Source organism: Camelus bactrianus, chromosome 12 (genome assembly GCF_048773025.1).
Source record: "Camelus bactrianus isolate YW-2024 breed Bactrian camel chromosome 12, ASM4877302v1, whole genome shotgun sequence".
Taxonomy (NCBI): Eukaryota; Metazoa; Chordata; class Mammalia; order Artiodactyla; family Camelidae; genus Camelus; species Camelus bactrianus.
In genome coordinates this window covers 64,378,614-64,402,537 of record NC_133550.1, presented here as the reverse complement: position 1 = coordinate 64,402,537, position 23,924 = coordinate 64,378,614, and the positions used below count along the sequence as shown (strand labels likewise).

Sequence of the window (23,924 nt, the reverse complement as noted above, 5' to 3'; positions counted from 1 at the left end):
CCAGATAGTGTCAATGCTGGAGAAAGGGGTTCAGTGTCTATAGGTATAATCACCCTGAGGAGTCTCACATTTTTCAACACCAGCTCTTTTTATTATTTTTCCATCTAAGGAACCCAAGTTTTGAAAGAATTCTAAAAATTATATATTTCTTAAGGAGTTTTAATCAGTCAAGTTCCTTGTTATTACATGTGATAATGAGCCAGTGTTACTCAACACAAAAAAAGCTCGAGGCTTTAGTTAGCCTGTGCAGCTTTACTGAGGGAAAAGACCTTCTGTTGGACTTTTGTAAGTAATGAAAATTGGTGCCAGGTCCCCTTAATTACCTTGTGGATCCATTAGGGACTGGAGATTCTGGATTGTAAATCAAAGACCTCTATGGTCAGCTGATAGAGAAAGAACAAGGACAAGAAACTGCAACCAGAGCCTGCTTGTACTGAGACGCTCCAGCCATCACTCAGTCATACAGAGCTGATGTTTATTATGTTTATTCATAATTTGATTGTGCTCAGTGGACAGCACATCTCTGGGAGCCTCCGAGAGCCTGGGGATCTGAGCTGTGGTCACAGACCATGCAGAAGGCTTCCCCTGCACCCATTTGCTGATAGGGAAGGAAGAGAGGCTGCAAGCATCATCGTTTCTTAATTAAGTTAGGGCTTTCTCCTTTCTGTACTTCCTCCATGCCCTGCAAGAAAGGAAAGCAGCAGTGAACTGGGTGACAGAACAGTCCTCTAACCATATACCAGAAGAGAATTCCAGAGTAGTTCTAACAAACATGGCAGGAGAAAGGCAGTTTTTAGTACATTTGATTATTCATACATATATTTACTGAACATTCACTAGAGACCAGGCACTGGGGGCCCAAAGGTATAAAAAACATGTTCTCTGCCAGCAAGATTAGAGTTTAGGGTACATCTGTGTACTTAAGCATATAATACTGAGTGTCACAAGAGAGGTACTGGTCACTTGGGGCGGAGTAGTCGCTTTCAAGTGGAAGAATGAGGAAATACTTCATCAAAGACAATGAAGAATTGGTGGGAATAAGAGCAATGGGAAACAATCTTTCAACTGAGACGAATAATGAGTCACTGCTTGAGAGTGTGTAAGAGTGTGGGTCATTCAAGAAATCGTGAATACTGGGGATAGGTATGTGGTTGTGTAGGTAGGTGAGTGAATGTGGAAGATAAGGCTGGAATAATAGGTGTGACCAGACTGTGGCAAGTCTTAAATGCCACATTAAGGAAGCAGGAGTGACCTTATTTACAACAGTAATGCAGCCCATCGGCACATACCAGAGCATGGAAGTCAACCCAAGAAAGCTGAATGGAACGGGGACAGGGTAAGGGTTTATGAACAGCATATGAACCAGGTTGCAGTGCCTGTGTTTTGCCTATACTGACACAGCTTGGTAAGCAAAGCTCACTGGTGAGGACCTGCAGTTTCTAAATTTCAATGTGGAGCTGCTGAGATGAAGCTATTTGTGGTGAGTGTGTAAGGTATATTAAATTGTCTAGAAAATTTGTGGGTTAAGAGAATGAGGGTACACAAAGGGCAAATGAAAAGGCTGGCTAGGATCCAATTTAAGAGACCCCAGTAAATTTGTGAGTCAATGATAGTTTCCTTCATCCAACATAGAGAAAAGGTGAAATAAAAATATAAGTCACCAAGTGAGTCAGTTCATTAAAGGTCTGTGCTTCTGCTTTGAGTGTCCAGATGCTGCCACCAGGCCAAACAGCATCGCAGTTCAGATGCTCCACCCCCCTTACTGCTGCTGGTCTACATAGGGAAAAAACAAGTCTCACCTGTTAGTCATCATCATCATCATCCTCTGGAACAAAAATGTCATGCTCCTCAAGGAGAGCAGCAAAGTTCTTGCTAATGAGCGTTCCAACATAGAGAAAGGGGATCACAATGGAGAACACACGGAGAAGGCCAAAGGACATCTGCAGAGGGTCAGAGTAGTGGCTGTGAGCTCCAGAGCTCATTCTGGTAGGACCACAGAGGTCCTGACCCTCTGAGGGTCATTCCCTCCTGTGGACCTGAGACCCATCATAAGCAACTTGATTTTAAAGTCCTTGGAAAAATTCAGAGCAAGAAAAATAATTAGAAGAAATAGTGATTTTATGGCCATCAAACTATACCAGAAAGAAAAGTATAAGGCACTTTATAGACATCTAAAAATTGGGGCACAACCTATTAATTATTTGCAGGTACTTATAAAACAGCTGAGAAAGTACTGAATTGGACTAGGGAAATAGAGTTCAGCTTTATTTTAAGACACTACATGAAAATAGACTACAAAAGGATGTACAGTGAACTTCGACACAGTTCTTTAACTGGTTCACTGGTACCTGAGAAATTTGATTTCATCACATTAAATTTTAGGAACAGGTGTTTTGAAATTCGAGCATGTCTTTATATTAAAAGGTTAGCTATTTGGATGGACTGGCAGAGATTCCGTAAAATCTCAACATTTCCTCTCATATTTTACTACGGAATTAACAACAACAACAACAACAACAACAACAAAAAGTTTCATTTGTGTCTCTTGAAAAGCAGCTCTTCTGCAATATGACCCTGCTTCCTGCTGTAAAACAACCCTAAACGCACTTCTCTGTGTCAGTTTGCATTGGCCAGACTAGCTTTAAAAGAATTTGGTTTTGTTAAGTCCCACACAGCCCTGGAGTCAAAAGGCCAACTTGTTTGGTATAAGGGACTGTTACTGTTTTACTGAGAAAAGCCAAGGGTACTGAGGGCAGGAAACCTGGATTCCGGAACCTAACTCAGCTGCTAGCTTTGGACACTGGCTTTGCCACTCCCGCCCCTGATTCTTCATTTGTAAAAACACTGATTACAATACTTCCCTGCACACCTAATCACATGAACTAAATACTAAGTTAAAACTCACAAAAAGATATCTGTCCCACGTACCCTTCGTTTACAAAGTCCTTCCACAGTTCGCTATTTCATCCCATTCAACTCTAAGTTACATGGCTTGTCTACATTGGATATATAAAGCAGAGCCCTGTGGCTCCCGAGAGCTAGGACATCGCGCTCCTTACGATAAGCTAGTGCAAAGTGCCGTCTTTCTCAGCTCTACCCTCCTACCCCCTAACTTCTGCCTCCCTGCACCCAGCTCCACACCGGGATCCTACCCGACCATTTCCTCTCACTTGTCAAAATTAGCAGCATTATTAGCGCAAAACTTTGTCCTTGATCCGTCTTCCGGTCTAAGGAGGTCGTACGACTGGTCTCTGCGCCTATCAATCAGTGTCGACCCGCACACACTCCCCACAACGATTGGCCTCGGCCCCTTCGCCCCGCCCCTTGGGAGACACTCACTTTCACCGGTTTGGGCAAAATGGCGCCGCTGCGAGTAACGATGACTGACCTCGACGGTACCAGGCTCCGACCTGAGCCGCCCCGTGCGGCGGGGACATCACCACCTTTCCTCAGGCTCAGCCCACTCCGGAAAGCCCCAGATCGGACGGGTGCTAATGCCAGCCAGCGAGCCGCTCCGGACGCCATCTCCCAGCTCCGCCCCTAGCCCGGGCACCTGGTCCCCACCGCCCGGCCCCGGTGACGCCCCCCGGAAGAACGTCGCCCCAAACCTCGCGAGGCTTTCGGGATTTGACGAGAGATCCAGTTTACAGACTCGCGCGGTGCGCTTAGTTCCTGTTGCGGAAGGAAAGAGGTATTTGTCACCGGCCCGACGTGGTGATGTCACGAGGATGTCGCCGATGCCCGGTACACCCCTCATATCTAGCCTGGTGGGCAGGACCATCAGATGGGGTTCGTCCGGCGTGAAGCCTTCTGATTTCTGTCATTGTTCCTGCACCAAGGACAGTCAGGGCTTGGCAGAGCAGGTAGTTGTTGAAATGAAAAAATCACTTTAATTGAACTTCAAGCTGTTGTATTTTTTTAAAAATACAATTCAGATTTACTATTCCTGCTACTTGGTTCTGGAATTTTATTTCATGTCAAGAAATATGTATAGCCAAATGAAAAATATATCTGAAAAGGAAGAATATGGGGGCTTTCACATAAATTGACTGTCTAGGTGATTACTGAAATAAACTTGAAGAACCAAAATGAGTAATTAAGAAAACATAATGTTTTAATAGTATATATAAAAAAAGGCCGTAACAATAGGAATGATAACAAAAGCCTGTAGTATCTGTGTATAAAACAAGGTACAGTGGGCTGTGGGGCTCCTATACAGGGCTGGGAAGGTGGGCTCTCTCCCTGGGAACCCGTCCTGGACCCTGGGTGGCATCTCAGCCTCCTGGGCTTAAAGAGGCTCTGAGCCCAAGCCTCTAGCACAGTCGGGCCCTCGTCAGGCTGCCCAAGGCCCCAATAAGGCAGAGAGTCTAGGAAGGGGGAGGTTGTTTCTGCTGGGGAGGAGTAAACATTAAACTCTTGAAAAAGCACTGGCCCTGGTGTCCTGACCAGCAGGACAAGGGCTGAACCAGAAGGCGGAAGGCTTAGGGCCTATCCTGTTCCTCGCAGTCTGGCTGGCTCCCCTGGGCCCTCTGCAGCCATACCCGCCTCAGTTCCATAATCTCCTGGCCATACCAGTAGTGCAGGGTAGAGAAGCAGGAGGTCTCAGGGGACACAGGGCTCTGCCCCCTACCTAGGAGGAGGCTGGCAGGACTTTGCAACTCCCACTCAGACAAGCCCCGCCCTGCTGGCCTGCTGCCCGCTTCTTCCACCAAGCCCACAGAGCTACAGTCCGTGGAGAGGGAGTGGCCATTCTCCAGGCCAGAAGACCAGTGGTCAGTAGCCTGAGCCTTAGGGCGGCTGGGAATGGCCTTCCAGGATGAGCGACGATGCAAGTCCAGGCTGTGGCGGGCATCACGCAACTGGCTCTCCAGCTCACGCACTACCAGGCGCATGTAGCCGAAGCTTGCCCTAGATAGTGCCTTCACCCATGCCTCCTGGGCTGCCGGCCCATCTGCTGCAAGTAGGTGTGGACGCACGCCAGGGGCGTCGAAGCGGATGGCAAAGGCAAACTCTTCAGGCACGGGAGCCTCAGCCAGCTCCACTGTGCAGCCCTCCAGCACCACCAGGCTCAGCGGGGCCCGGCCTTCTCGATTCTCAAAGGCGAAAAGCAGGTTGCCCTTGAGGACAAACCAGCACCTTCGGCCAGCGCCACTGGGGGTTGGTGGGGTCCCTGCGCCCCCCCAAGTGCGCAGGAAGCCCGTGTGGTCTGCTGGGGAGTCACTCAATGCGTAGTGGGCCACACTCCTCTCGTTCAGCTTCATGGCTCCCATAAGAACACTGTGAGGGGAAAGAGGCAGCCGCAGATCAGAGAGGGAGCAGCCTCTGTGCCCCTGTGGGGAAAAGAACATGGGCTCTGGAGGAGACCTGGGCCCCAACACTGTTGCCTCTTCTCATTTGCTGTGCTCTGAGGCTCTCAGTGTCTTCATCTGTGAAATGGGCTCATCTCCCCTGCCTTTTCTCAAAGGGTTGTTGTGAGGATCATGGAAAAAACAACTTCAGAGAACTCAAGAAAAGGATAATGTGATTGTATCAGACCAGGAAATATGTCAGGGCTGTAACATTACTTTTTAAAACTCAAAGAAAAAAGGTATCAGCTGAGCTGAAATGGACCCCAATCCTATAGAAACCATTGTGCTTAAACTATCCCCTAATTTGAGGGCCCCTTACCTCCAACCCTGAGGCTAAGCCTCCAGGGTTTCCGTGACCCCTGTAGGCCCCTGCCGGCCTCGCATTTATTAATGGTACAGTTGTCCTTTAGTATCCTTGAGGGCTAGATGGGGCTGGGGTGGGGCAGGCCTGCCTCATTCCTCCATCAGTGGGGCTCGGATAGGAACCTGCTCATTAAAGAAGAGGGTAGTACAAATCAGGGCATGGTTGAGTAGAATCAACCTCAGCCACTGAATGTTGGTGCCCTACAGATCACAAGTGGCATCTAATCCAACTGTCCTCCTGAATCATGGGAAACTGAGGCCAGAACAATGAAGGTGAACTGCCTAAGGTCATATGGCAAGTGAGAAGCAGAGCTTCGTCTCCTGATCCCCTCACACCCTTTGGGGGCAAGTCTTGGCAGTGACCCACTTACCAGCAGAGCTCAGTGGGCAGGGGCAGGGGCCTCTCTTGTCTGGCCACACAGCTCAGCCCTTAGACCACGTGGTTTCCAGGGCACCTGCAAAAGAATTTTCAAACCCAGTCAAACCATCCTAAAGGATGAGTCTGCTACTCAGCCCCTGGGGTCAAATGAAACCACCACCTCCTCCAGGAAGCCTTCCCTGACCCCTGATAACCCCCCACCCACCCACCAGGCCACCCAGGCCCCTTATGAGCAATTTAAGGAGCTAAATCCCATTGTCCTGATCATCACACTTCAGACCTCAGCTCCCTGCTCCCTAAGGCTAGAGTTAAGTGCCCTCATAGCTTTTCCCTTGTAGCATTTGTCACAGTTTATTTGTGGTCTTTAAGTAGCCTAATCTGAGAGGCCTGCCCTGATCACTCTATCTAAGGTGGTCCTGATCACCAAGGTGGCCTGATCTAAAGTGACCCAACCAGCAGCCCCCTCACTTCTGTTTTCATTTCCTTCATTCTGCAATGATCTCTGTGTTTACAGCGCTGTCCCCAGCCCCATAATGCCTAGGGCAGGCCTGAGCTTGGCTCCTAGTGGAACCCCCAATATACAGTCCCTTCCAGAGGGAGGCCCTCTGGAAATATTTGTTTAAAAACTGGGAATACAACAGTGGACAAAATACAGTCCCTCCCTCCCTATATTTCAGGGGCAGAGACACTTTAATAATAATTAGTGCATTTTAAATTTTAATTAAATAATAAATAATTTAAGGACCAGTATGATAAAGGCTATGGAAAGAAACAAGCAAGGTCCTGGGATGGGGGAGGGACCATTCTGGATGACGAGGGGGAGATCACAGATGTTTGCCCGAGAAGTGGCTCATCTCCCTTCCATTGGGCGCAGGGAGAGAGGGCCAGGAGCTCACAGAACTGTCTCCCCTCCCCTGCCGCGTGCCTGGGAAAGGGCGCCCCACCCCCACCCCCGAACAGGGATGCGAGGCCCGGACCTCAACCCCCGGGTACACCGCGTCTTTATAGGTTCTTTTGTTAGAGGTGCGGTGGGCTGGGGCGTGGGACCCGCCGGCCACTGGCCACCCGCGCTGGGCCCCTGACGCTCTGTCACCTTGAAACAAGGGTTTCCTCACCAGGAACTCCTGGGTGAGCGCCGCAGACTCGGGGTGCGGATGCCGCCTTGGTTTCCCCATCGCGCATGGGGCTGACCTGCCACGTCCCCGCGGGCCACGCCTTCCCGGCGGCCACCTCCTCCCGAGCCTGCCGGGCCTGCTCTCACCTCCGCGCTGCTGCAGCCCAGGAGCGCGGCCTGCGGGGTGGGCTGCGACCGCAGCCCAGGGGCGATCTTGGCTGGCTCCGGACCCCACGCCTCCGCCAGGGCCGCCAACGTGGCCGCGGGAGCCGGGAGACCCCGCCCGGGCGGCTGGAGTTACCGCCCCCGCCCTTCCCCGCCCACGACTCACTAAGCCTCGCGATCCGCGAAGCCGCCCCTTGATCCACGCGGGAGGGAAACTGAGGTCTATAGGCCGTGACCTGCCCGAGCCACACTGTTGGTCAGTGGCAGGAGGCCTCTAACTCAGAGTCCCACCTCAGGCGGTCCGGGGGCCTCGGCCCCAGCCCACCTCCCAGAGAACTCGGAGACCTTCTCTCCCCGCCTCCAATCCCCCTCTCCCCGCCCGGCCCAGTTCTCCCGCAGAGCCAAGCTTGGGAAGGCCTCAGCCCAGCCTGGGCGGGCCCTATCCAGTCTGCGAGGCTCAGCCCAGCTTCCCAGCCACCCAGCCTGGCCCCTGGAGTCGGTGGGATCTCTGCTTCTGGGGATTATCCGTTTCTGCTTCCGCCACTCCCGCCCACCTGCAACGCAGCTTCGGCGCCCAGTCTCTGAGGAGAGTCGGTCCGTAGTTATGCCTGCGGTGAAGGTTGCAGAAGGGCACAACCAGACGGAGGATAGCCCTGGAAGCGGGTGAGCTGAGACCGTTTGCCCATGAACTTGCCGTTTCCCACCTCAAAGTTTTGGCCTTTGCAGTTTCTGCAGCCTAGAATGCTCTTCCTCCTCAACTCTACTCCCTGGCTCTAACGCCTCAGGACTCCTTCACATCACTTAGATCTCAGCTCAGATGTCCCCTCCCTGACCATGAGATGTAAAGTAGCGTACCCAGAGGTCTCTATCACATCCCTGGGTTGTATTTTCATTATAGCACTAACCACTTATTTAAAAACTTTCCAACACTTATGTTTTTATTTCCTGTTTATTACGTGTCTTCTCCACTAAATTTTATTAAGTTAATAATAGAAACCATAATAAATGTGTTAGAAGGCAGTAAGTTCTGTGAAAAATATAGAGCAGGGACAAGGAGATTCGGAATTGGAGGAGTTGGGAGGTGGCAATTTTAAACAGAATGGTAAGGATAGGCCACACTGATAAGATGACATTTGAGAAATACTTGAAGCAAATGAGGGAACTAGTCTTGCCAAAATCTGGAGGAAGAGCATTCCAGGCAGAGGGAGCAGCTACTGCAATGGTCCTGAGGCTTGTTGTGTTTGAGGAACTGCAGGCAGACGAGTGTAGCACAGTGTAGCACAGAGGCGGTGAGCAGGGGAGAGCAGTAGGAATGGGGTCAGAATGTGTGGGGTGGGGCTTTGTAAATCTGTGAGGGCTGTTACTCCGGACTGAAATGAACAGCCATCACAGAATCTTTAGTGGAGGTTTTGACCTATGTAAAACATTCTTTAAAAAAGGATTACTCTGGCTGCTAAAAAGAGAAAAAAATGTAGGTGGAAGCCTAGTGAGGACCAATGAGGAGGCTGCTGGAGTAATCCAGGCAAGATGTGATGGGGGCTGGGAGAATAGAGAGAGGTGACCAAATTCAGGATGGGTTTTGAAGGCAGAGAAGGCAGGGTTTGCAGAGAGATTGGATGTAGGGAGTGAGGGAAGGAGAAGGAAAGGAGGACTCCAAGGTTTTGGCTTGAGCACCTGGAAGGAGATCTGCCATTACCTTATGGAAGTGGCAGGTGTTCGGGTTGGGGCCAGTAATGTTCGAGAGTGTCTAGCCAAGTGAAGGTGCCAGGAATAAAGTGTTTGGTATCTAATAGTTGCTTAATAAATATTTGATGAATGAAAGAGGAAGGAATATTAGAGCAGCTAGATAAGCATAATCGGTGCCCCAAGTGTCAGGCAGGAAAGGAGAGGCTCCCGGCTTTTCAACAGCTGTGTCCCCACCTGGTTTGCTTTCCCCACGCATCCTCCTCCTAGTGCCTATTCATCATACTGTTTCTGAGCCTCTTGCTAAGGGCCATGCTTCAGCACATTCTCTTATTTTTCTTAACAAAGCCTGCAGCAGGTATTCAGCGATTTATAGAGCATCTACAGTGCACTATCCTTGCCTTCAGGGGCCCCGCAGAGATGAAAGGACTAGCCTCAGAGGGAACCTGGCTCACGCCTGCCTTGGGAGAGCGCAGAGCTGATGCTCAAAGGAGGCGGGGCCTAGGGAGGTTCGGAGGGCTTACTGGGACCATAGAGGGCGAGGCACGACGTTGCTAGGGGATTCTGATAGGTTTCGCTGGTTTGCCGCCGTCAGGCCCCGCCCCTCTGGAACGCTGTAAGCAAATCAGGTGACTGCCGCCGTAGTCGCCTCTGGAGGCAGAAGCGGGCGGAAGGGGTAAGTGCCGTGGGTTGTGGCCTCTGCGAGGAACGGGGAGGGGGTCCCCACGCTAAAGCGCTGGGCCTGCGGTCCTTGGGGGCGGGGGACGACAACATAGACCGAGTGGGAGTCCGGAGCCTGGTCCCGGCCCGACGCCTCCGTTCTTCCCGGGTGTCCTCGAGCCTGTTGCGACCTTTCTCTGGCCCCGACCTGGCAGAGGGCCGCCCTTGGGCGCTTGGCGTTCCAATCACTGGAGAAGGGGTGAGGTCTAACGTCCAAGACATCTTGTTTAGTATTTATGAAGAAAGAAACCAGGCTAGCGGAAGTGATGGCCGGAGGAGGGGGTAGGGGCTGTGAGGGCGGCTTGAGAACCCAATGTGGGATCTACACCCAAGGTTAAGGGCGGCAGGGCTAGCCAGGCAGTAGTGACCTCAGTGCTTTTCTAATGTTTCTTAGCTTCCAAAGCCCGACATATAAAGCTGGTAAAAGCAGAGCAGATCTGGTCAGGTCCTGAGACGCTGAGTCCAGAGCAATGTTGCTGAAGACAGGTATCTACACTGGTGAGGATGTCTCTGGGTGGGTAGGTGACTAGTTGCAGATGGAGGCTACCTGGAGGAAGTTCCAGCCCAGTGGTGTCTGGGTCACCTTCCCTGATGTGGGTATGTGGGGAGACATGTTCCTCTCTTATTCTTGGAAGTAGGCCAGGAAAAGAGAAGGAGATGTTCCCCACCTAGGCATCAGTTCCCCTCCAAAGAGGCCTCTTCATTTCTCGCCCTCTGTCACCCAAAGCACAGAGGCCCTATCGCATGTAACATCAGCATGTACTGAGAACAGCCCTGTAAATTACAGCAGTTCTTTCCATCTTACAGTTAAGGAAACTGAGTCCTTTCCCTTTAGGGGAAGTGAGCTGCTGGGTGCAGATCCAACCTGGCTGACCTCTTAAGCCCTTCTGAAGCCTCTTGGGTGTCTGTGGAGAGCAAAGAGCCTTGGATGGGACTCAGGAGACCTGGAGTCTGGCTATAGTGTACTGTCAAGTTCTGCGTGAAAGGAGTGGGAGGAGCTGGTCAGGGTGTAAAAAGGATATGACTTCAGGTGTTAAATTTTTGATAATTCCAGCACTACTTTGGCAACAACAAGTGGGGGCCCAGGCCTCAAACACACTGCCATACCCCAGGCACCATCCATCCATTCACTGTGCTGCAGGAGCCAGCAGTTGCAGGAAGTGCCCATTCCACCTTAAGCTCAGGAGTCTAGTTCGCCTAATGTGCCGGCCAGCAGCCTCTGCAGGGCTGGGCAGCATGTGGATGGGGCGGGGTGAGGGCTGGGGCTATAGGGGCCACTCATAGTCATCCTTCCAACCCCCCTGCAGTGCTCTTGCTGGCCTTGGTGGCCCAGGTGCTGGTGCTGGACAATGGGCTCCTGCGGACGCCACCCATGGGGTGGCTGGCCTGGGAACGCTTCCGCTGCAACATTGACTGTAAGGAGGACCCAAAGAACTGCATCAGGTGAGTAAGGCCTGCACCACCTGACAAACCTTGTCTAGAGGCCCCCCAGAGTGGTGACAGGGAGTGGAGGGTCAGCTAGAAAAGAGGGTAGGGTTACAGCCCCCGATCCCAGAGAGAAAGCAACCACAGGTGACTTGGGGGACATCTGACACTTGGCCTCGTGACCAGCTTGGGGCCCCTGTGGGGACCTCAGGCCTGGGGGCAGAGACCTTGCAGAAGACCTCTGAGATAATGGGAAGGAGATAACTGTTAAGGGCCACACGTGCTTCCCCTGGTTCTTGGCCCAGGGGCCAGACCACTCCTTTTTCTCCACCCTGCTTATGGCCGGGTATAATCCTTGGTGTCCTTTACACTTCTTATTTGGCTTAGTCTTCAGCTGACAGCTAGGCCATGGTACTCATAGCCTGATTCACACTCAGAGCATCTAAGAAGTCAGAAGAGCTCTGAGGAAGAGGGGCGGGGTTAGGGTTTGGCCCATGCTGGGCCACTGAGCTGCCCCATCCCCTGCCCCTTGCCAGTGAATGGCTCTTCATGGAGATGGCTGACCGGCTGGCACAGGATGGATGGCGGGACCTGGGCTACGTGTACCTTAACATCGATGACTGCTGGATTGGTGGACGTGATGCCAAAGGCAACCTAGTGCCTGATCCCAAGCGCTTCCCCAACGGCATTGCCTTCCTGGCTGACTATGTGAGCCCCACCCCAGCCCTCCCTTCTGGACTGAGGGCCAGACAACTCTTTCCACCCCACCCCATTTAGTTTCTAGAATCCTTGCTTGAGAACTCACTGTCTGGTGGAGGAAATAGCTAAATGAACAGCTAGTTTTGGTCCACTGTGGTGGGTGAGACAAAGAAGAACATCTTACTCAGTGTGCGATTTCAGGAAGGTTCTCTGGAGGAAACAATTTTTGAGCTGATACCAGAGGGATGGCATAAGCAAATGCCTAGAGGCCAGAAACAGCTCATGCAAGGTGTGTGTGTTGGAGGGAGGGGAAACACCATAGTTGGCAGAGGCCAGGTCAGCAAGCTAAGACCCTTTCCTTTGGGCTTTGGGGAGCCATTGAAGGTTTTAATGGTCAGATGTGCCTGTGAGGCGGTTCCCTGAGGGTTCTGCCTGAGCCCACTATGTTCTCAACCCTTCACAGGTTCACTCCCTGGGCCTGAAGCTGGGCATCTACGAGGACATGGGCAGCTTCACCTGCATGGGTTACCCAGGCACCACACTAGACAAGGTGATCCAGGATGCTCAAACCTTCGCTGAGTGGAAGGTGGACATGCTGAAGCTGGATGGCTGCTTCTCGACCCCTGAGGAACGGGCCAAGGGTGGGTCCCACAGCTGGCCGGGGGCCGTTGGGTAGACAGGGAAGGGTGGCCCCAGAAGGCCCACCAGTGCCCATGTGGCTGAGTGTGTCTGTCTGTATGGCCCCTAGGGGATAGCATTTCCCAATTTCCCTGGGATCTTGGCTCCCAGGCTCCCTAAAGATGGGTCGGCACCATGCATCACCTGGGAAGTGTTTGCAGCTCTGGGTACAGGGGAAGTACCTCCTCGTTTGAGCCTTAGTTTCTCATGTCTGGTAGGAGGTTTGGGTTGAGGCCCCAGATTTTGTCTTTTGTCTCTTTGTCCTAAAATGCGGGGGTTGGACTTCTCCAGGGTACCCCAAGATGGCTGCTGCCCTGAATGCCACAGGCCGCCCCATCGCCTTCTCTTGCAGTTGGCCAGCCTACGAAGGGGGCCTCCCCCCCAAGGTAAGCCATTGCACCCACCCAGCAGTGCTCCCGTACCCAGGCTTCCTTGCCTTCTGTGCATTCAGTGATGCTATCATCATAGTTGTCCACATGCTGATCTATAGGTCTAGGAGGGGGTCATAAGGACCCTAGAGGGGGCCTGAGCCAGCCCAGGGTCTTAGAGACACTTGTCGGGTGGGCTAAAGGGATGGGTTTCCAAGGTATGGGAAGCACATGTTGTGTGATGACATAGCATGCAGCAAGCAGTCAGAATCCTGGGTTGTACTGAGTGGGCTAGGAGATCCAGAAGGCTGGTGAGGCCAGGAAGGTGGGGCCTACCCTCTGAAAGGCTTTGTGGGCACTTCACCAGGGGCCTCTTAGCATGTAAGATGCTAGACAGGGTGGAATCAGACCTTCAGACCAGACGGAGAATGCTGGTAGAGGGTGGGACTCTCACTGAGAGAACACAAGGGTGGGTGTGTGGTGGGGAAAGTTATGGATATGCCAGCCTGGGTCCATACCCTGGGCTTGGCACCAGCACTCATGGAGGGGAGGCCTGGACAGCTCCTGAGCTGCTGCTCTCTCTGAACACGCCCAGGACCTGCTCTCTTCTCCCTTCCCCACCCTGTGTGTCTCCTGCTGAGGCTCCCCAGCCTGTGTGCAGGCCTCCAGGCAGTGGAGTGTGACTCCAGTGCTGGACTCTGCCTTCCCCTGACATGCAGGTGAACTACAGTCTGCTGGCAAACACCTGCAACCTCTGGCGCAACTATAACGACATCCAGGACTCCTGGAGGAGTGTGCTCTCCATCCTGGACTGGTTTGTGAAACACCAGGACATTCTGCAGCCAGTGGCAGGCCCTGGACACTGGAATGACCCAGACATGGTACCAGCATGGAGGAGGATGGCCCAAGGCCCCCTGCGTCCAGCCCACTCACTGCCCACTGCCCTGTGCTGTCTTCCTGAATGCTCTAAATCAGGTTCTAGATCAGTTTCTCTGAAATGTGTCCTTGAACCATCCATGTTTGACTTGCCTTGGGAGCTTGCTTACAATTCTGTTCCCAGGGCCCCACCCCCACCTTTTGGATCAGAATGTTCAGGGAGGGCCTGGGAATGCCCATTGTTAACAATCTTCCCAGGCAGTTCTGTTTCTTGAAGCTTGAGAACTCGATCTGTAGTGACTGTTGTGTGAGACATTATTCCTCTGCAGAGAGAAGGTTATGAACAGTCCACACTCTCTTGCCATTCCCTCCCGAGACTGTCTCTGCCAGGGCTGCCTCTGACCCCTCTTTCAATGCTCTGTGCTGTTACCCTCCCACAGAGCCTCCAGAACTGGTCCCTCATACCTACCTTACTCATGGCCCTGATGACTTACACTTCTTTACAATTTATCTTACAGTTTTATAGCTGTCTCTTCATTTAGTCGACAGGCATTTACTCTCAGTGATGATTATAATAATTACAAATACTAGGCCAGATGGAGAGGCGCTTGGAGAAACAGAAATTCACCTGCTTTTAAGTTCTAGTTCCAGCTCTGCCGCGTACCTTGGGCACTTAATTTTTTCGGTGCCTCAGCTTTGTCAATTGAAAAATGTATATAATATTATTTTAAATGTTAAAAGGATGACCCTTTAAATGTTTCGCACAGCTTGGCACATAGACAGTGCTTAAGTGGCGTCACTAAGTATGCAACCATGTTGTATTAGCAATAATCATTTGTGTCCTGTTGGTGGACTGGTTGCCCTGGGGTCAGGGGTGCACACTGGTCCAGCCAGCTGTGTGGTTAGGGCAGGTGGGTGGCTAGTGGTAGGAGCAGAGACTCTGTCCAGGTCTGGTTTCCTAACACCCTGGCTGTATTCTTGACTTGCATGTTCCAGTTTATAAATGCTTTTGGCAACAGGATCCATCAGATCCTCTGAACAACCTGTGATATGGTCAGAGCATAATATCTCCCCATATTCTTGGTGAAATATCAAGCTGAGGCTCAGATGAAAAGTGAGTTGACCCACCTCAAGGCCTCCCTGCTGGGGAATGGTGTTTGCAGAACCAGGTCTCGCACGTGGCTGTCTTCCCCTTCTCAGTCTTCTCCTGTGACAAGTTCAGAGTTGGTCCCCATGCCCACTGCCCTGAAGAGGGCAGAGCTGAACGCTCCTCTCTTCTGCCCCTAGTTGCTCATTGGGAACTTTGGCCTCAGCTTCGAGCAAGCCCGGGCCCAGATGGCCCTGTGGACGGTGCTGGCGGCCCCCCTCTTCATGTCCACAGACCTGCGTACCATCTCCGCCCAGAACATGGACATTCTGCAGAATCCACTCATGATCAAAATCAACCAGGATCCCTTAGGCATCCAGGGACGCAGGATTCTCAAGGTACTGGGGTATGGGGGGAGGGGAGGGCAGGCTGAGGGGCTAGGCACCCCTTAAAACAAGGCTGCAAGCCTGGAGGTTAAGAAGCAGGGGTCTGGGCCTCTGAAATCTGCTCAATCCCTCCTGGTTGCATTCAGTCAAAGACTCTACCAAGAGCTACTCCGACCGTCCCCCACTTGCTTGGGTAAGAGCAGGGCCAAAGCAGGAATGGGGTTTGGGGAAGGGAGATATCACCACAAGTGCACCCAGGAACAGTGAACAGTGTGGCCCTTAGGTTTAGAAGTACAAGACTTCTGCACAAGTCTGTAATGTCTGGCAAAGAACTAGGGCTTCCTTCCAGAGTTTAAGAGTTTACAACTATTACTAGTTCTAGTGTTTACTATTTACTGAATGCCTACTGTGTGCTGGGCATTCTAGATACATTTTCTCAGAAGGCAGATGCTCCTTCCCTATTTTACAAATGAGGAAACTTAGACTTGGAAGAGTCTCAGTAACTTTAGCCCAAGGCCACACAGCTGGTTAGTGGTACAACAGAACTAGATGCCAGCAGTGTCACCCCAAAGCTTGTGCTCTTTGCACAGATCCTTGCCTCTCTAGTAAAAAGCAATCAACACCACCATAGAAGGCCCCTGTTGAACTGGTGATGCCCAGAGGTGATAACTAACCTCTGCCAGAGGAGCTGAGGGTGGAGCCAGGCCCAGGGACCTTCCAGAGGATGGGGGTTCACCCTCCTGGATGCTCAGGGCAGAGCTCATCATTCTTGCTGGATGGTGCCCTCCACTCCAGTGCCAGCAGTTGTCCACATCAGTGAGCTCTCTGAGGCTGGACCTCATGCAGCATTTGTCTCTGTCCTAGCATGGGCCTGGCACAGAGTACATGTCAGGGAGCATCTGCTGAGTCAGGGAAGGAAGGTAGAGTTAGGTAAGTTGAGGCACTGGAGGGCTGTGGTATCCCCTCCAAGCTTCTGCATGACACAGAACTGTGGGCTGGGGGGACCCGGAGCTCTAGGAAGGGTTGGGAAGGGGGCTTCAGGGCCTGTTGAGCAGGGACCCCAGCCAGTAGCCATCTTCTGTGCCCAGGAGAAATCCCACATTGAAGTGTTCATGCGGCCTCTGGCCAACGAGGCCAGTGCCTTAGTCTTCTTCAGCCGCAGGACGGACATGCCTTATCACTACCACTCCTCCCTCGCCCGGCTGAACTTCACCAGCGCCAACACGTATGAGGTGAGTGCCCGGCTACTTGCAGAGCTGTGGGTTTCCCTGGAGGGTGTTGCTGGGTTCTCCCTCACACAGGGGCCTTGTACTCACACTTCCTCCCCTAAGTCGTGGGCCTTGGGTCCTCTGGCTGGTGCTGTTCTCTACACTGGTGTTTTCAAGCTACACAAATGAACTGCTGTGTGTAAATGAGCCCTGTCAGCTCCTGAGGCTGTGTGCTTCCCCTCTCAGTTCTTGCTGGCACATTTCTCAGGTTCTGGGTGGGCTGGGCCCTCACCACTGCCTGTGTTCGGGCATCTATTGGCTTTGCCAGAGGAGAAGTATGGGGATTCAGGCGCCTTCTTCTGTGGGGCATACTGCAGCCCATCACAGACAGGTCAGGCTTTTCCATCCTCTGCGGGGAGGTCTCTGCACAGCTATTCTTGGTGTAGCATTAGTGATGTCCTTCCCCCTGCAGGCCCAGAATGTCTACACGGGTGATGTCATCAGTGGCCTCCGGGACACAACCAACTTCACAGTGATCATCAACCCTTCGGGGGTGGTGATGTGGTACCTGTATCCTGTCAGGAAGCTTGGGATGCCCCAGCCATGAGGAGCTGGCACATATGATAGGCTGTGGCAGCACCACTGAGCCCAGACCATGGTGGTTCCACGTGCTGAGGGCCAGGAGGTGGGGTTCTCTGCTACCCAGGCCTGCTCGGTGACCTGACCCCATCAGACCCAAAGTGCAATCCCAGGGCTAGGTTCTGTGCCCTGCCCGTGCATGAACTCTCTTGGAAACTTGTCTTGGGTAAGTTTCCTGTAGCCTTTCTGACCCTCTACCTCACCCCAGATGCACAGCCCCAAATGTTGCTGAACAACTCAGCCAGCCTCCTGAGCCCCCACAGGCAGGGGCATTAATACCCATCAGGACTCTAGCCTCTGACCTTTTTTTTGTTGACTTTGGAATCAGGATTGGGAATTTTTCTTATAATTAGGCGAGGAGCTCTGACCTTTTGTCAGGAACTCCTATGAATTGTGTGATTGACTTTCCTGCCCGGAGAAGGCCTTGCAGGCTGACACTGCCTGGGTGTGACCTTGGTCTCCTTGGGTCACCAATAAAGCTGTTCTTTGGTCTAGTAGTTGTAATATGGATCTGGGGCCATGGGCATCTTCAGGTAGGGACTCTGGGTGGCACTACATAAGGTGCTGGTTTCAAATTTCGCCTCACATGGAAGATGAGTGACATCTTCTGGCCCCTTATTCCACAGTGACCTACAGATTGTATGTCTAGCTATGCCAGACTTCCCTCACACCACAGTCATCTCTCTCTGCCCAGCACAGTGGTGGTGGTGACGACACAGTGAGTCAAAGCAGTGATGTTCCCAGGCCCTCTTCCCCACCTTCAGATGTTACAGGGTCTGCCAGCCACTAACCCCACTTACCAGCCCCTCTGCTTTACAGCGAAAGGCCCTCGTCTACTAAGGAACTTTGTCTTATTGTCTTTGGCACCTTTCAGCTCATCTCCGCATTTCCGTTGAGTGGCACTCAGGGTTGGGTGCAGGTGAGGGCAGTCAGCTCTGCCTTTCTCCTACAGGGCCTGTACAGCTTGTCCTCTGGCCACCAGGGCTCCCCAGGACCCCCCAGTTTCTCTTCTCCTAACCTGGCTGTAGAGGAGATTCAAATCGCTCAGCTGTGTCCAAAGAAAGGTCTAGGGGCTCTTTGTGTTTTTAAATATATTTCCTGCTCCTTCTCCTAGGGAAAGGGGTATCAAAGTAAAAAGGATGGCAGGTTCTTGACTGCCTTCCTTTGGTTCCTATTGTCCAATTCCTCTAAGGCCTCAGGGCCCCTGTCTTCCCTGGTGGCTCTCATTCCTCTTTGGAAAGCTGGCAGCAGAGCAGGACAGGTAGGTTCTCCTTGTGCTTTGAATGTGGGAGCACCCAGTGCCCCAGGCTTTGCACCATCCTGCCCTGTGGGAACTCTTCTGGGTGGATCTCCCATGTTCCCTCCTTTGGGATTTGAGGTCCTTAAATATTTAGAGTATAGTGTAAAGAACTCACAAGTGCACCTTTCATTTAAGGTTACTGGAGCTTCACTGATTGAGTCTAGGGTTATCAGAGAATGCTCCCTTTCCCCAGTTGATTTTTTTTTTTTTGGTGGGGGGAGGTAATTAGGTTTATTTATTTATTTCTAGAAGAGGTACTGGGGATTGAACCCAGGACCTCGTGCATGCTAAACATGTGCTCTACCCTTGAGCTATACCCTCCCCCTCCCAGTTGATCTCTTGAGCCTGGGAGTCACTCAGGAGGACAGAATCCTACCTCATCCCAAGCCTCTGCCCTTTGAGGCCTGTCACCCTGTGCACAGCTCCAGCTTTGGGTCTTGGTCATAGTGCTGTTCAAGCCAAATGGAATGGTCTCAGGTGGGAACACTTCTTTTGCCAGCCCCAGGAAAGAAATCTCCACCACCCTGAGATATGCTGGAGTACAGTGGTTGAGACCAATAGACTTAGGAGTTGGGGCCAAGGACCAGCTTGGATTTGACCAGTCAATTCCTTTCCTTTCCAGACCCAGAGACAGTTACATGTCTTTACTTGCTGTATAACTTGTCCTTCTATTCTGAGGGTACCTGATTTATTCTCTTTAACGTTTATTCTCTTAACACACACCCTACCTATCTTCCAAGACATTGTTTTACTCCCTATCGCCCAAGGTCAGTTAGGGACTCAGTTATTTTTTTCCCCCGTTTAAGGCAGCCTTGTTTGGACCCAAGGGTACACTTTCCCTTTTAAAAAACTTTTATCATAGAAATTTTCAAATACAAAAATAAAATGGTGAGTGAACCTCCATGTATCCATCACCCAGCTCTAACAACCATCAACATGTGCAAGTATTTGAAAGCAAATAAAAGACTACTCTAAACACCACTGTGTAGCTCTAACAGATAGGGTCTTTAAAAGTATGTATGACCTTAGTACAATTTTCCTATCCAACAAAATAAAAATTTTAATCTTATAACCAGTCTGTGTTCATTTTGCCCGTTGTTTCAAAACATTTTTTCCATAGTTTATTTGAATCAAAATCCAAGCAAAGGGTCAACAAAAATGGTCCAGTAAGAACTACCAAAAGTTTGCTGTCTCTATAAAACCGATGAAGATCCTACCATATATTATCAGAATCAACTTTCACAGAACTCTGGAAATTAACCAAAGGCTTGCAATAACCCAGAGAGTGTTCAGTCAAGGACAGTAGACTCTTGGTAAGAACAGCAAGCTTTGCACTATTTTTAACTTACCCTAGTACCAGATTTTAAATCGGCTATTTAGAATATGTTCAAAGAGCTAAAGGAAACCATGTGGAAAGAACTAGAGGAAAGAATAGAATGATAGATATATTCTCACCAAATAGAGAGTATCAGTAAAGAGAAAGAAATTACAGAAAGGAACCAAATAGAAATTCTAGAGTTGAAAAGTATAATAACAGATAAAATTTCACTAGAGGGGCTCAGCACACATGACCAGGCAGAAAAAATAAGCAAACCTGAAGACAGGTCTGTTGAAATTAACTATCTGAGGAATGTAAAGAAGAATGAAGAAAAATTAACAGAGGCTCAGAGACCTATGAGATACCACCATGCAATATACACAGAGAAGAGAAAGGGCAGAATATTTGAAAAAATAATGGCTCAAAACTTTCCATATTTGATGACATCAAAAAGCTCAACAGAATCCCAGTAGGATAAACTCAGAGATCCATACCTAGACACATAATCAAACTCTCAGAAGAAAAAGGGAGAATTTTGAAAGCAAGACAGAAGTGACTCATCACATATGAGGGAAAATACTTCGAGATGAATGAAAACGAACATACAACGTACCCCAAATACTAAAACACAACCTACCAAAACTTACGGAGTGAAAGTAGTGATCAGAGGGAAATTAATAGCTATAATTTGCCTATATTAAAAAGAGTGAAAAGATAACCCACACAATGGGAGAAAATATCTATAATTAAAATATCTTATAAGGGACTTGTATTTAAAATATTAAAGAACTCATAGCTCAATAAAAAGACAACCTAACTTTAAACTGGGCAAAGGATCTGAATAGACATTTTTCCAAGGAAGATAATGCAAATGGTTAATGCTCAACATCACTAACCATTAGGGAAATGCAAGTAGAAACAAGAGTGAGATACCACTTAACACCCAAAAGGGGGCTAGAATGAAAAAGTCAGATAATAATAAATGCTGGCAAGGATGTGGAGAAATTGGAACCCTCGTACGCTGCTGGTAGGAATGTAAAACTGGTACAGCTACTGTGGGAAATGGTCTGGCAATTCCTTGAATGATTAAACAGAGTTACCACATGACCCAGCAATTCCACATCTAGATGTGTACCCAAAAGAAGTGAAAACATATGTTTACACAAAACCGTGTACACAGATGTTTCTAAAAGCATTGTTCATAATAGCCAAAAAGTGGAAGCAAGTTACATGTCCTCCAGCTGATTAATGAATAAGCAAAATGTGGTTAACCATACAATGGAATATTATTCAGCCACAAAAGTAAAGTACTGACACATGCTACAACATGGATGAACCTTGGAAACAAGCTAAGGGAAAGAAGCCAGTCACAAAAGGACATATATGATTCCATTCACGTGAAAATCCAGGATAGGGAAACTGACAGAGTATATTTAGTGGCTGCTTAGGGCTGGGTGGGGAGGATGGGGGAATAGGGGATGACAGTTAAGAGGTACAAGGTTTCTTTTTGAAGTAATGAAAATGTTCTTAAATTGACTACAGTGATGGTTGCATATATTTGTGAATATACTAAAAACCATTGAATTGTACAAATTAAATGGGTGAACTGCATCTCAGTAAGGCTGCTTCAAAAAAAACCCACACCCATGTCCACTGCAGTTATTATTCACAATAGCTAGGATATGTAAGCAGCCCACTGATGGATGAATGGATGAAGAACATATGGTGTATACATACATACAACGGAATATTATTCAGCCTTGAAAAGGAAAGTAGTACTGTCGCATGCTACAACATTGATGAACCTTGAGGATATTGTGCTGAGTGAAATAAGCCAGTCACAAAAGACAAATACTGTATGACTCCATTTATATGAGGTATCTAAAGTTGTCAATTTTATAGAAACAGAAAGTAAAATGGTAGTTGCCAGGGATTTAGGCGAGGGGGGAAATGGGAAGTTGTTCAGTGGGTATAGAGTTTCAGTTTTGGGAAATGAAAACATTCTAGAGATCCACTAGATCTCACACAATGTGAGTATAGTTAACACTACTGCAGTGAACGCTTAAAAATGGTTAAGAAGATAAAGTCTGTTGTGTTTTTTACCACAATAAATAAGTAAGACTGAACCAGAAGATGCCCAGCATTTTAGGGATGATGGCCGTGGACAGGCCCAGGTCAGGAGTCCAACATGGCTAGAATGTAGTCACGGGCTCGTGGAGAATGCACTCTGGATCACAAAAGGACAGCAGCATTCCCCAGGAACGCAACAATACACACAAAGAAAAGGGAATCCAATCCAGGCATGCACATCTTCCAGCCCTGGGATGCCCAAGAGGAGGAATGAAGAAGGATGGAACTGGGTATCACTAGGAATAGACATCCTCTCTGCCACTACTGGTGATTGTGCTTATCAGAGTTAGATGTCAGCCTCCCATTAATGACCCTTGCTCTGTTTCCTTCTTTTTCCAGACTCCTGGTAAAATGCAAAATAATACTGTAATATTCCCTTTCTCCCATTCAATGTTATCCGAACTTTTCTGCCAGCCTTACCTAAACATCAGATGGCTCCAGGAAGAGAGCCAGCCTCACTCTTTTCCAGGTCATTCCCATACATGAAAGGGTGAACAAGAAGAGAGGAGAGAAGAATATCACCTGTCAGTTGGATATTCAAGGTAAAGGGTAAGAATTTTTAGAGTGGGGTGATGTCAGCAACATGGCCGAATAAGATAACCCTCACATATCCCTTCACTCAACAACAATTTGGCATCCATCCACAGATGAAGTGCCTTGTGGGATCTGTGGGATCTAGCACCATATGCCAAGGAGCCCAGGAAGAGCCTTGCCCACCTATGCATCAGGTAATAGGCATACAGACTTTGGTCCTAGCTGTAGGCCCTGCAGTGGCCTGTGAACTGGCTCCAGCCCCTCTCAGCCACAGTCTGGGAAACCCTGGAGAGCACTGTTTTAGACAATCATCCATAGATGAGAGAACCTCTGTGGAGGTCCAGGTTTCCAGTGGAGAAGTTTCAGCACACTACTAGAGAAAGAAAACACACACACTGGAGAGGAGAAGAGGAAGAGTTCAACTTTACCCACATCACCCCTCCCCCAAGGCAGCACAGCTTAGTGCAGAGGGAGAAGCTCTTGGCCCTTGATTTCTCCCACAGAGGAAAGTGAAGGATGTGAATGAGCGCCTGGCTTCCCTAGCTGTGTGGGACATTGCCAAAGAGGCCCATTCCTATCTCTCTATCCAGAGTAGTAAGTCATGAGCTGCTTGATGCAGGAATGGGGAAAGGCTGGAAGAGCAGCAGATAGGACTCTTGGAGGGCATTAAAGGGATGTGGATCTTACTAACTGTGCTGCAGATGCCAAGAAGCCTGCCCATGAGCTGCTGGGACACTTTGCCTGCAGATTCTCCCACCCAGCCTGTAGGCACCCCCAGGGCTCCATGCATCTCACCCACTCACACCCCACCCTGTGTCCAGCTCTGTGCACACTCCTGATGGTGGTAAGAATGAGCTTTGGAAGATGGCTTGTGAGCACACATAGAAAGCCAGCATGAATCTGTAGGCCAGGGAGAAACCATAAATTTGAACTTTAGCTCAGTCCTTGGGAAAACAAAAGGGAGGCTGTCAGCACCTGGCTCGGAGTGTTGCAGGTTCAAGAGAAGGCATATAAGCTTAAGAATTCTGCCACCAGAGGGAGCAAGTATCGTGGAGGAATGTACCCATAGATGGATGGCTGAGAAGGCCTCAGAATCTCTGGCAGGACTGATGGAAGAGATTTCACTCCCCAAGTCACTCAGTAAAAATCAGAGGAGGTGACTGCTACTGCAGGTGTGAAGACAACAATGTGAGACTTCAAGGAACTGAAAAATCAAGGAAACATGACACTACCAGAGGATCACAGTAATCTTCTAGGAACTGACCTCAAAGATACGGAGGCCTGCACTTTACCTAATAGGGAATTCAAAATAGCTGTTTTAAGGAAGCTCATTGAGCTACAAGAAAACACGGAAGGCAATTCAAAAAAATCAGGAAAACAACACATTAATTAAATGAAAATATTACAGGGATATAGAAATCATTTTTTAAAAAGAGCCAAACAAACATTGGAGCTGAAGAATACAATGAATGAAATGAAAAATGCAATGGAGCATCAATAACAG

The 23,924-nt window shown here is 49.8% G+C and overlaps 3 protein-coding genes across 11 annotated transcripts; 1 reads left to right on the top strand and 2 right to left on the bottom strand.

Moving 5' to 3' along the window:
• Positions 1-469: 469 nt before the first annotated feature.
• SMDT1 (single-pass membrane protein with aspartate rich tail 1) lies at positions 470-3,602 on the bottom strand. The gene is made up of 3 exons (XM_010960217.3): positions 3,340-3,602; positions 1,800-1,940; positions 470-682 (listed from the first exon to the last, which is right to left on the bottom strand). The coding sequence occupies exons 1-2, from the start codon at positions 3,523-3,525 to the stop codon at positions 1,803-1,805; spliced, it is 324 nt and encodes a 107-aa protein (XP_010958519.1). The 5' UTR covers positions 3,526-3,602; the 3' UTR covers positions 470-682; positions 1,800-1,802.
• Positions 3,603-4,089: 487 nt separating this feature from the next.
• Positions 4,090-7,704, bottom strand: PHETA2 (PH domain containing endocytic trafficking adaptor 2). 6 transcript variants are annotated; one of them, XM_074375632.1, is made up of 3 exons: positions 7,184-7,704; positions 6,083-6,166; positions 4,090-5,330 (listed from the first exon to the last, which is right to left on the bottom strand). In XM_074375632.1, the coding sequence occupies exon 3, from the start codon at positions 5,268-5,270 to the stop codon at positions 4,482-4,484; it is 789 nt and encodes a 262-aa protein (XP_074231733.1). In that variant the 5' UTR covers positions 5,271-5,330; positions 6,083-6,166; positions 7,184-7,704; the 3' UTR covers positions 4,090-4,481. The 6 variants fall into 6 exon arrangements, with proteins under 6 accessions (XP_074231733.1, XP_074231731.1, XP_074231734.1 ...); XM_074375630.1 differs by having other exon boundaries at positions 7,206-7,704; XM_074375633.1 differs by having other exon boundaries at positions 7,352-7,704.
• Positions 7,705-7,719: 15 nt separating this feature from the next.
• NAGA (alpha-N-acetylgalactosaminidase) lies at positions 7,720-17,632 on the top strand. Of its 4 annotated transcripts, none has more exons than XR_012510958.1 (11): positions 7,720-8,032; positions 9,648-9,728; positions 10,167-10,258; positions 11,080-11,215; positions 11,734-11,905; positions 12,360-12,537; positions 12,866-12,960; positions 13,662-13,917; positions 15,106-15,303; positions 16,380-16,523; positions 16,972-17,110. XR_012510958.1 is itself a non-coding variant. In XM_010960220.3 (11 exons), the coding sequence occupies exons 3-11, from the start codon at positions 10,243-10,245 to the stop codon at positions 17,104-17,106; spliced, it is 1,236 nt and encodes a 411-aa protein (XP_010958522.1). In that variant the 5' UTR covers positions 7,720-8,032; positions 9,648-9,728; positions 10,167-10,242; the 3' UTR covers positions 17,107-17,632. The 4 variants fall into 4 exon arrangements, 3 of the variants coding, with proteins under 3 accessions (XP_010958522.1, XP_045376565.1, XP_045376564.1); XM_010960220.3 differs by having other exon boundaries at positions 13,662-13,823; positions 16,972-17,632; XM_045520609.2 differs by lacking the exon at positions 10,167-10,258 and having other exon boundaries at positions 13,662-13,823; positions 16,972-17,632.
• The last annotated feature ends 6,292 nt before the right edge of the window (positions 17,633-23,924 follow it).